General features: G+C 44.0%; 1 protein-coding gene across 2 annotated transcripts in view; it reads right to left on the bottom strand.

Moving 5' to 3' along the window:
• SEPTIN7 (septin 7) overlaps nucleotides 1-13,075 on the bottom strand; it is a 434,274-nt gene that overhangs the window by 109,306 nt on the left and 311,893 nt on the right. For both annotated transcript variants that reach the window (XM_069215511.1, XM_069215520.1), the window contains exons 8-9: nucleotides 5,025-5,121; nucleotides 1,093-1,144 (exon numbers count right to left, since the gene is read on the bottom strand). In XM_069215511.1, the coding sequence (XP_069071612.1) occupies nucleotides 1,093-1,144; nucleotides 5,025-5,121 (149 nt within the window). The remainder of the gene's footprint in view (nucleotides 1-1,092; nucleotides 1,145-5,024; nucleotides 5,122-13,075) is intronic.

The following is a 13,075-nucleotide window of genomic DNA, read 5'->3' as shown; positions in this document are numbered from 1 at the left end:
ATCGCCAGACATCACGCACTCAACATCATCTCAGACGCCGACAACACTCAGCTAATCATCTCCCTCACCAACGACCCGCTCACAGCCAAGGCCAACTTCCGCAACGGAATGAGGGCAGTCGCAGCATGGATGAAGGAGAGCTGCTTCAAGCTGAATACCAAAAAACATAAGTCCTCGTCATCGGCAACAACCCCTCAGCCTGGGACATCTCCTGGTGGCCCATTGCCCTCAGAAGCGCTCCTGCCCCCACCGACCACACCTGCAACTTTGGATTCATCCTGGACTCAGCACTCTCGATGAACCATCAAGTCAGCACAGTCTCCTCTGCCTGTTTCAACAACATGCGCATGCTCCGGAAGATCTTCAAATGAATCCCAACTGAATCCAAAAGAACAGTCAACCAGGCCCTCGGTAACTCACTCTACACCGGAACCACCACCAAGGTACAGAAGAGACTACAACGCATCCAGAACGCCTCCGTCCATCTCAACAAGAATGCCCCCAAACACAGCCACACCTCCACCCTACTGAGAGACCTGCACTGGCTCCCAATAAACAAGAGAATTACATTCAAACTTCTCACGCATGCATACAAAGCCCTCCACAACGCCGGCCCAGAATACCTCAACTAAAGACTCCACTCTACACGCCCACCAAGCAACTCCACTCCGCCACCCTCGCTCCCGCCACTATCCCACGCGTCTGAAGGCCACAGCCGGAGGAAGTTCCTTCTCCCACCACGCTGCCAAGACCTGGAACTCCCTCCCTATCCACCTTAGAATATCTCCCACTCTATCACAATTCATAAAGGACCTCAAAATGTGGCTCTTCACCTGATCTTCTCTGACCTTCACTTACTGCCCCCACTCCCTGCCCTTGGGCCTGGAGACCCTAACGGGTGAATAGCCACACTTTACAAATACATTGATTGATTGATCTTGTTTGATAATCCTTCAATTCTGCTAAAGTTAAACATGAGTATACTGTGGATATGGTCAAACCTTTTAAGTGCTGGGCTCAATATTTTACCATAAAGAGAAGTGTTATAAAATACACCACAGCCTACTTTTGTGCTTAAAACATATTGCTTACCTTATCAACATATTTCGTAGAATTGTGAAATCACAGTGTTCACCATTTTCCACTAAAGAAAAAGGACGCTTTAATTAGGTATCAATATAAACACTTTACAACACGTGTAACAACTACCACAATCCATTCAATTCACACAAAAAGATCATTACTTGTTAAAAAACAAATTTGATTTATTGGATCTACTATCGGTAATTTACTGGAACTGGCATTGTTCAAATAGAAAGGAGACCAACACTTATATTTATTCTGCACAAGCTGCACAAATTCTGAATTTAGAAATAGCTGGAAAAAGGACAATACACTTTGCAGAGAGAAGACTCCTGTTTCGACACACAAAAATGAGGGTCAAGCATAACAAGTTTTCCCCCCCAACAGCTCCTGAAATGTTTAAAAATAGAGGAATAGAAAGGTTCACGTAACAACATCCAACAATGCTTTAACACTGTATAGTGGTTGTAGCATTATGCACCATCTAGGAAAGGAAAGCGTCTTCACCATAAATTCAAGTGATAAAAAGCTGTTCAGGTGGGTGCCTTAATAGCATGGTTTTAATGCCGGAGGAAAGCTACAGAGGACGCACAATAAAGATTTAATTGAAGAGCTCAAGTATTCTTAGTCAAAAACCAGCGAGGATCATGCGAATGAGTCTTGTTACCTCTTAACGTGGAACCTAGTAACTGTGTTTATTCTTGCGCAGCACATCAGACATTATCACTTCACCCTCCCTGCATATGATTATGCATTCTCATTACAAGAACCATTAGTATTTTGACATCTGATCACCTTTTACCACCTGCTGCAAGTTTCTATCACATCATAACAGGCAGCATTTCTACAAGCCACTGTACCAGAAGTCAAATGTTGACAAAGATTAAAATTAGGAATTCTTTGATATCCTCAAAAATGACAATATCAGAACTCGTCTGAAGACAGAATCACAACTGACTTTCCATTAAGTTCAGTTTCTGCGGTCGAAAAAGAAACTCAATTTAAGAATGAATGTATTCATACATGCACCATTCAGGAGCCAGCTAGCAGTGGCAGTACATATGTGGTATGAGCCCAAACTGCATAAAGAAGAATAAGTCATAGTGAAAGCTCACTGCTTTCAAGTACTTGTAAGAAAATTATAAGTGTGCTCTGGCGAGCTATTTCAATTGCCTCACTGAAATGACATCTTGGAATGGTAAGTTAGAAGGTATATTGACAGTTGATAATCAAATGCAAACATGCTAAACGTATGAAGAGTTACGACAACATTTCTGAAAAGGAAGTATTTTTTGGGGGGTGCAATACTTACCAGTAGCATGCGGACACTGTATGATTGATGCAAGTTACGCTGCCCTTTAAATGATACAGCTCTACCCTGTTCTGACCTTAACTGTATTAGGCTAGGTTTAAAAAAATAATCTGCAGAAGGATCTACTGCCGTAGGCACTGAGAATGATGAAACAAACAAAAGGGTTGGTGACTCAAATGGAGATGACAAGATGGAAGTTATGCTTACTTCAATTTGATCCTCTCAGCCAGTGTAGAGGGGCCAACCCAAGCGATAAAAGACACAACTAATAAAGTTGACAATACAAGGTATACACAGTGAGGCATAACACCTGCACTGGTCTTGAATTGTTTTCTTAACCAAAAAGCATTAGGATCACTATCATGTTTTATAATATCTGGCATTTTCGAGGTTACATTGGACACCTGGTTGTTAAGTTTCGAGGTTTCGACATTGGTAAGGACGCACAGGGCCAATCATTGGACAATTGCCCAAATGATATGTGGCACAAAAATACACCATGTATGGAACCGTAGTGAATTTCAAAGTCAACACTACATTTGTACTGTAAAAAAATCAAAAAAATAAATTACAAAAAAAAACCTTGTCCTTTTTATCTCCGGAAAAATGCAGATACAGGACAGGTAAAACTTAGCAACAAGGGTAAGATGTACATATGGGATAAATTGTAAGACATTAAGAAAAAAAGAGATCATGCATTATGCGCAACAGGGAAGTCTAAGAGAAACAACTGTAATAAATAATACTGTACTAACTAGGAAGGAGTTAAAGTGAAATTATGGGAGCTCCAACAAACTCGGTATAAACACATCCATCATAGTCCAGCAAACTATGTTTGAAAGATTACTAAAAAGAGTATAAAAAGGCACTATGGAGAAAAAAACAAGACAATAATTGTACAGTTCTTCATATTAGTTACTGGTGAATTAGCCCATGCTGCAGTTAATTTTTCATAAGAAGGACATTACCCTTAAAACATCGAACCAAACCAAATGCAAATAATTTAACCGGAAAAAAATACGAAGGCAATAACTAAGATTGGAATGGAACAGGTGTATAGAGAAACAGAAAAAAAGGAATGTTTTACTTTTAAAATATCACTACAGAAGATGTTTTATGTTTGTTTGTTTTTTTTACAAATGCGAAACCAACATCCTGTTTGGCTTATAAATGCCACTCTAGATTCCTCTGGGAATGCAGTGAGGATAGATATCGCCAATCAGGACAAAATTCATTAATGAGTCCTTTTCTTTCAGGTATTATCTACAGGATGACTGAGAGACTGCTTTCAGAAACAACCCATCCTTAGATCCAGAGAAGCCAAACAATTACCCACCTAGAACTCACATACCTTTCTGATTAAAGGCGCTGGGGTAAGCATCAATTCATGCTTGGATGAATGCGAGCCAGCTATGCCTTAATGAGTCCAAAACTGAACTCATTTTAGTTCATAGGTACCCATTACAATATTGCAAATTGGTATTTGCAAAAACAAATAGTTTAACCTTTGAAAAACGTTAGACACCCTTACTTCTGAAGCAATGCTGGTTGCCAATCATGAACAGCATTGAGAAAGAGAAAAAAACTCTATCCTAGGGCTATAATGATATAATTCATGTGTTACACATGCAGCGTACATACCTGATGCCACTTGAGCCATTTTAGATGTTGGCTGCACATCCTCCTACAAACACATCATCGAGTGCCTCAGAGCTGGCAGAAAGGAGGATGGAAGTTTAACAAGAACCTGCTTCGCAAGGCAGTATCTCTTGTTAGTAGGGCAGGTGCAGAAGGATCTGGACTCAGGAGTGTGAAGGGCCTACTGCATTACAATTATTATTGTCTTACATTATAATAACGGCACGGCGAAAGCAACAATGGTGGGGTCACCCATGCTGCAGGGAGGCGGGCAACACGTGGGAGCTAATTTTTTCTAAAAGGGAGAGAGAATCTGTTTCAAGGGTGTAGTGATGGCCAGGCTTGATGGGGAAGGGGTGATAGGGCAAGAAGGGACAGCCTGCTATTCAGATCTGTCACAGATATCATCAGTGCAGAAGGTGCAGTCGCACTGCAGCCCAAGGGTGTGAGAAGTGCCTAAGACCCCAAATAATAGGAGTTGTGTTTTTATTGTCTATTTCAGCTTTTCATGTATTTGCTCTTTTAAAAGTCTCACATTTAGTGTGGAGTATGAGCTACTGAAATGAGGTCATAAGCCCCACCCCCTCAGCGCTCATCACTGCCCCTCCCCAAAGTTTGCCATAATTGTTTTGGGGGAAGGAGCTCAGAGTTAAAAAAAAGGTTGAAGACCTCTAAAAGTGTTACCCATTCAAACACTCAAGCAATACCAACCACTAGGTAGCATAGGAAAGGAAAGGATGCCAATATTTTACACACACAGGCTGCATAAATTAAGACAAAGCTATGATCAGGATGGCAAACGAGAGTCGGGCAAATACCTGCGATATGGGAGATGCAGAGAGCCAAGGTAGGTCGGTTTGTGAGCAGAAGCAAATGCCTCAGAGTTGTCAACTCCAAGTACAAAGAGGTGGTAGACTGCAGCATAAAAAGCAGTGATCAACAGCATTTATGAGAATAGCTACAGGTAACAGTGAGTCATGAGAGTCCTTACCTTCTGCAACTCCCCAAGGATACTGCCGTCCGCGGACTCTTTTGCCATTCACTTCAATAACAGTATTACTACCAACCACAGCAAGAGGTAAACGGTCCTAAAAACAAGACAGGATATTTAAAGAACTCTGTGTTTATAAGCTACTTAATTAAATGTTTTGATGTGCGGGTGCATACGTCAGCAGTGAGTGAAGTCTAACCAAAAAAGCGTTGCAAAAACAATTTCTTTCCATATTGACATTACACAAAATAATTTGGTGACTATTTAACAACTCGAGAGATAGTGGACGCGCTGCTGCTAGACCCCTCCCTGAACCACCATGTTACCGACAACGGGCCACGGTGAGGCTAACATCCATGAATCCATGGCAACACATGCTACCAGCAGTAAAGAGGCAGACAATATGTCTTCAAGCCCACATCCTATGAATTGTTTGTGGACCTGTGTGCCTTTACACGAACCTCAAAGAAATACTGTGATGCTATTTTGAAACTTGCAACTTCGATTTTGACCTCTGAAAAAAGTAATGCAACAAAACTAAAGTACTTATGTATTTGTAACTGATTTTATGTAAAGTGTTCTGACACACCGAGACTAGTCCATGTAATATAAAACAGACAAATACTTATCTATGGACCATGTTGACACAGTGGGAACCAGTGCCTTTAAATTACAATTATTTTCCGGGGAAAACTGACGTTTCAGTGGAGTTACACAGTTATGTTTGCGGGTGTAATGGCTACAGCACAAAAACTAAGGAACAAGGGGCCTTATGGTCACACATTGCACTCGGTAGAGTTGGTCACAATATGCGCATCAACTTTTTCTGAATGCATTGTTTTTTTGCGAACCAACATTTGATTGAACATGTTGGTTTGCAAAATTCTGATTCGTAGGGGGTAGGAATCTGACTTGTGTCATTAATATGCATAATGTAGGCCATAAATTGCAAACGACTAGAAATCGCTTCCATCATACAGATGGTGGCCTGCTGGGGTCTGCAGAACACCATGTTTCTGAATGCTTTTAAATTAAGCAATTGTTTAGCCCTCACACCCCACCAACCCAGTAGAAATAAATTACCCAAAACCTTTATAAAAAAAAAAAATTACACAGGCAAAAAGGGTCGCTAAAGGACCCTTCTTTTCTGTTTCTGAATGGGTTACTAACTCCTTCAAGGTGTCAGTAACCTATTGATGCATACCATAAGAAACTGCATATTGGAAGAGATGCCCTAAGCACACCTCTTTCAATTAATGATTCAGTATGCAATTGCAAACCAATTTTGTGATTGAGTAACTAGTTACTGAATCGCAATTTGGGTTCTGAACATACCAGAAAGTTATTTTTCAGTCACAAAGGCTCTGATTTTGCAAATCAGAACCTTTACAACAGCAAAATAGCGTGGTACATAAGGCCCTACAATTCTCCAGTTATGCTAAAACCTTTGTCTATGCTCCCACCCCTAATACTGTCAATAAAGGACAAGTTACTTACCTTCGGCAACGCCTTATCTGGTAGAGACACAGACTAGACGCATATTCCTTATCTTAGAATTCTTTCCCAGGCATCAGACTGGACCTGGAAATTTTTCATCAGCAGTACCCTCTGCGAGTCGGTAGAGGGCGTCGAGTGACTCCGCAGCAACATCGTCCCCGGAAAGGTCGTCGGTGGAGTCCATATATTCCCTCCTCCCGACGCGCTGATGTCAGTTTCTTTGGTGACTAGAAGCTGCAGAACAACACCGAGCCACAGAGAAACTGACAGTGAAATAGTGTATATGCCAACCAGGAAGGAAAGGACATTTCTTGAGACGTACAATAACAATAAAACAGCCAAGATCACCCAATGCGAGACTGAAGAGTACACAGTTCACAAGCGGGGAGGATGGGTGGGTCGATAAGGAATCTTTGGCTAGTCTGTGTCCCTACCAGATAACGTGTTACCGAAGGAAAGTTACTTGTCCATCTGATGGAGACAACTAGCTGCAGATTCCTTATCTAGAATTAGATACCCAAGCAATCCCAAACCAGGAAGAGGGAAGTGAACAGATCTCATCAGTCTTGCAAAGAATAACCTGGTAACGAAGAGGAAATAATCAGGCACGAGACAGGGCGAGAAGATAACATAAGGTACCCACAGGACAAAATAACCGGCATATCAACAGGGGATATGCAAAGTTAGGACTGGAAAGTAAAGTCCCCAAAGCGAACGTGGCAGCAGCCACGACAAATGGGGCAGTCAGAGCTGCTAATAAACAGCAGCAGTAGAGAAAAGGGTAAACATGTCCAATGGTCCTCAAGAGATAGACACCTACAACACGTGAAAGAGAACGTGAAAAGAAAAGACGGAGAAGAAGTCAGAGAGCCAAAATGGGTATCAGAATGACTAGTGTAAACGTGCAAGGGAGAACTATCTCACAGCAGAATAGAATAGCAGACCAGCAGAGCATATATGTGAATAACACACAAGCTTTTGCAGAAGGCCACGATTTACCAAAGGAAAGAATAGAACACTCAAAAGTGTACAAGGCAAGCAGTAATGGGTAGCCCCGGACAACGAGGGAAAAATAGCTCGAGAACCCAATGGGTTAATAGAGTGGAAGGGACCAAAAAGGGCCTGCGCATAAAGTGCAGAAGATGTACACAATAACAAAGCAGGGTATTATAGAAGGGCTAAAGATAGAACCCTTGAAGTGGAAATGGACAACATAGGGTACACAATACAAAGAATGACTTGGAGAAAAGAAATGAAGGGAAAGAAGAACCCCTGTCAACTAAGACAGCCTAGAAAAGGCAACAAATGCGACCATGCATGAGAACTAAAGACGGGATAATCATCTGCTCAAAAAGGGGCTGACAGAACTGTGCAGCACAGAAGCACAGAACAGAAGTAAGAAACAAAGCAATTTCATCCATGGAAGAGGAATCGAACCAGCCATGGCAACCCAAGAGGAAGACCACGGCAGGAAAGGAACAAAGAAAATGGAGACACGTCATAGGAGACAGACTCAGAATAGAGCCTCACTAGTAAGAACGAAGGAGCATGACCATCCCCATATGGACAAGGAAAATACAAAGGTTAGAACAACCGGAGGATGAGACGTTGGCTGGAAGCCAGGGAAGAACCTGAGAAATCTGCAAGGTGTAAAAGGAAAACACCTAGTTCATAGAAGAAAGACAGTGCAACTCCTGAGCCATAAAAGATGTAATGCCTTAAAGGATCCGTACGAAACAGTGTCCGTAATAGGTGAACAGGCAGGCAAGAGACATGTGCAGGGAACAATCCACGAAGGTGAGCACAAAAGGGGGCCAACCATCCTGACGACATCCAACCGAGTGACAATGGAAGGAATACCAACAACGGTAGTAAAGAGATAGCACATATCCCAAGCGATCACAGTGGATAATGAAAGAAAGGAGGAGGCCCTCCAAGAAAGACGTAGGAAAGCAAGCACAACAACCCAGGGTTGACACCAATACCATACCGCTCTTGCTGGAGTGAAAGGAAAGGGTAAAGCATGGAGCTAGAATAACACACAAAAAAACAAAGGATCCCTTGTATAGGCAAGAAAAGAAAAGGTGCAGAGTCTGGAAGAGGTGGTACTGCACTAGAACACACAATATCCTGCATGAAAGGGAGGCTGTGAGTAAAACACCATGGAGGAACTACAAGCCCCAGGAATGTTCCGAAAGGAACAAGGCAGGTTTATATAGTAGGGTATGAACCTAAAGGGAATGAATAGAAATGAGGAAAGGTGACCTTCCTGGTGATAGTACAGTTCCCCTAATTCTGTTTTTATTTTTAGAGAAAAATAAACATGAGGAAAGTGAATACCGACATCCCCCAAGACAGGGTGGGAACCTGCGAAAGGCACCAATATGGGCCTGCAAGCAGAGAAAGGCAAGGTATAATATAGAACCATGGAAAAGATGGGGAAAAGCCCTTCCGTAGAAGAAGAGTAGGAAGATAGTGCCAATGGCAGTAATAATAAAATAAGTTAGGAAAGAAGCGGCTACCGGAGGAGTACAAGAACATGTCCTTACGTGGTAGGAAGGAGGAAAATGTAGTAATTATCTTACACCAAAAAGCTCCAAAGAGCAAATGTCAAACCCAATCTCTTACCAACAGAGACGACTAGCAATCTGCCTAGGGGCAAACTGTCAGAAAGCACAACAAAAAGAACCACAATATGTGGTAGTAAAAGACAAAGATTTGGCGGAGGTGACACACCACTGGGGATTGTCAAATGATAAGTGGGGCTCATGGCCATGCCGCAGAAGTAGAGCTGCTGCTCTACACAGTAACACACTGCCGAAATGTAAACGTTTTTGAAAGGGTGGGGTTCGAACTCTTATGAAAGCATTTGGATCACATGGTTCTAACCACTAGCCCACTCATCCTTGAAAGGGCACGGAGTACCATCTGTATAAATGCAAAAAATCCAACATGGATTAGAGTGTCAACTAAGAACAGCATGGATTAAAGTGTCAACTATGAACAGGAGTATACTCTGGAGCGAACCAGAACCAGAGGTCTGCAGTAAGTGCAAGAAACACATAACAGGAAGCGGCGGGTATGAAACAGAAACCAGACCTCGTAGGAACTTGGCAAATCAAAGAAGACTTGCAACAGAGTAGGCGAGTGGATCCAGTAGAGGACGGTACATCAGTCCCCACCATGCGAATCCCGAAAATGGCACAAGGCAGAATCTGCATGCACACAAAAAACAGACTTGCCATCAAATGGCATATCAAGGAGAGCATCCCACACAGGAGCTGAAAAATTAGAAGGCGACAACCAAGCCCTGCGACGTATGGCAACAGACGCAGCCACGAGCCGACCAACAGTATCGGTGGTAGCCATGCCAGTGCAAACCAAGACCCGAGCAGCCTGCTGACTATCTCTGATCAACGGCGTCAGGGCAGTATGTGCATCCTCAGGGAGAAATGGCAAACGATCCACGAAGTCCCACAAAGCATGTGAGAAATGAGCCAACACACTGGAGGTGTTAGTGGAGCGTAGGGCGGCACTAGAGGAACCAAACATATTCCGGCCAGCAGCATCCAGCTGTCTGGTCTCTTGGTGCGGCAGGGCAGAAGGTATCTGCGCCACGCCAGGAATGCCTAAAGTAGTTTGCACCACAAAACTCTGAGGAGCAGGGTGGTGGAGAAGGCATAAGGGATTCTTGTGTGCCGGACGGTGCCTTTGGGATATAGTGCAGTCCACAGAAGGACCAGAGACAGGCTGGTTCCAGAAAGCAAGAAGGAGGTTGTAAAAAACGTTGCAATAAGGCAGAAGGGCTTCAGTTTAAGACTCATCCGGATGAAAATCCAAAAACGGGTCAATAGACAATTGCACCACTGGAAGCTGCAGTTCCAAAACAGCAGCCACCTGTCTCAACAGGTCTGCGAAGGCAGTATGTGCTTCAGTTGCCAATCCAGGGGACGAGAGTAGGCTGGACGCCGGTGAGGAGTCAAGCACCCAATCAGAGGATGAACCCGGAAAGGGACCCGTGAATGGAGTCTGAGGATGTGCAGAAGGCTCAGAAGGTGGATCTAGCCCAGTAACCACATCTAATTCGAACGGCGCTGCTCCTGGCGTCTGGTTCGACGTCAAGTGGGGGAAGCCTCCTCTGAAGCAGCGTTGTCCGACTCCAGGGATATTCGAATTGGAGTGTTGAACAGAGTCAACTGGGCCAACAGCACCGTTGAGGGGCGTCGAAGCAACAGGATCAGGCAAAGGAGACAGAGGTCACAGGAGGCCGTGCACCAGCACCGATCTGACTCCGGAGTCAAGAGCCTGAACAGGCACAGAGGTCGAAACCGCCGGCGAAGACCCCGTCAAAACACTCGCCACCTCCTTTGGGCCCGAAGGCGCACCACCAGAGGGAGGGAGGACCCTAAAATGCAATGCAGGGACGAGTAGCAGTCCTGCATCTGGGCCAGAGTTGCCCGGGTGCCGGGATATGGCGGGGCTGTGATGCCAAAGGGTGTGACTGCATCCGGGAAGGCTTACTTAGAGATGCCGATGGACCACCGGACGTCGACGGAACCATATGCGAACGACTTCTGGAACGCTCCCAGGACCGCAAGGAGAAGACGGACTCCGCCGTCAGCTGCAAGATTGCTTGTCCGCCCGCGCAGCCAGAAACATCATACGACGTTCTCTCAAGGACCTGGGCTTCAGACGATGGCAGGCGCTGCAGTCATCTGCATCGTAATGAGAATCCAGACACCACAAGCACACCAAATGGGGGTCCGTGACCGACATTTGCCAGGTACAGGACCCATAGGGTTTATACCAAGAAGGCATATACACTATTCTTTAGAAAAAGCACCCGAAAAATCAGGGGAAAGGCCAAAAAGGCATGAGGTACTGCTACACCGGATCCGCGTTGCTGCACAGAAAAGTAGTAACTGATGTCAGCACGTCAGAGGAAGTAATATATGGACTCCGCTGATGATATGTCCGGGGACGACCTCGCTGCGGAGTCGCTCGATGCCCTATACCAACACGCAGAGGTACTCCTGAGGAAAAAATTCTGGATCCAGTTGGACACCTGGGGAAGAATTCTAAGATAAGGAATCTGTAGCTTGTCGTCTCTTTCAGATTCTTAACTTTCACACTGAGCACACACTTTTTCCAACAGCATACATCTTTACACACATGAAATACCATTTAGTAATGTAAAATATCAACGTCTACATCTATGCTGAAAGACACTCATTCACTCAGAGGAAGGCAGAGCACTTCTAGAGACAACCGTGTCCTTAGCTTTTGGTCCACCAGGCTCACTCAGCGTTCGCTCTCACCACTGCCACCACTTCTCGTAGGTGGAAATGAGATGTGAAACAGTGAATCATAGGGTGCGGGTTGCCACTCATCCGTCTATGATCTTAGTTTTTTTTCAGAGAATTTCATTTTTTAATGGTCCTTAAGATCCAGCCTTGCACAAGAGTAGGGACACTTTTTGACACTGCACGGTGACCTAAAGATTTCGGCTGAATTAGACTTCAACGCCTTGGCAAATAGTGACACAGTGTCTTTTTTCACTACCTCTTGCCTTGCTCAAGGACAGGATGTTTATTTCCCTCGTTGCAAGGGGTATATTTCTCTCCCCTCACCTATATGGTGGTGTGTTCCCTACTGACCCCCCTGCCTTTTCGAAATGCACAGGCTGTATTTTCCCATTCTTGGTCAAGAGCAGGTGCATACCTGTGTTTGCCCCCATGCCTTTCCCGAGAGCTTGGGGGAAGAGGTATCCACTAGACATGCACCATCTAGTTTTCTCCTGAACGTACTAAAGCACCAAAACAAACCAGCAATGATAAAGAAAATACACCTGGCTTAGGTATAGGCAGGATAACTGGAATTAAGCAGCAGGGGAGCACCAATTTATGCTTCAGGTTGCCTAAATTATTCTGCTAGAACAGGTAAATTATGCAGCACATTTGTTTATAGTATTTCTTCATTATTTTGAAATGTTGATTCATGGTAATGCTGTTTGGCCAAATAGTTCACCTGGTTAGTACCTGTCCAATAACAAAATACAGAAATTAGTAACTGAAAGATCACCAGTTAACATTTACGAAATTTTTAGTAACTTTTGGTCCGTTTCAGCTAGAAACAATTTTTTCCCTCGCAGTGCCTCGATCTCTTTGTTCGGGGTGATATACACCCTTCTGAGGACAGAGTGCGCCCATAACATTCAGATTTACATGTGTCTACTTAAAACGATTAAACATACTCTTTGTCTAGTCAAGGTGGGATTCCACAGAAATACGTGTCAAGACAAATGCTAAGAGTCTGCCGTATAAACGTAGTGATATACAACATTCACAAACGCCCGGTAAACTTGCATTTCCAAAAGCGGCAATGCAGCTACAGAAATGTGCACCAAAACACGAATGGCAGATGACACCAGTTTAAGAGGAAATCGGAGGGGAGTTTGAAGGGCATCTGTGTAAAAAGTATAAGTCTTAATGTATCCTCCCTTACAACTGATGTCTCGTCTGCTGCAAATGTTTCTTTTTCACAAGTCACCAAAC

The sequence above is a fragment of the Pleurodeles waltl genome, chromosome 2_1 (genome assembly GCF_031143425.1).
Source record: "Pleurodeles waltl isolate 20211129_DDA chromosome 2_1, aPleWal1.hap1.20221129, whole genome shotgun sequence".
Classification (NCBI taxonomy): Eukaryota; Metazoa; Chordata; class Amphibia; order Caudata; family Salamandridae; genus Pleurodeles; species Pleurodeles waltl.
Note: the sequence above shows the minus strand (reverse complement) of the source record. Positions and strands in the feature narration are given on the sequence as shown.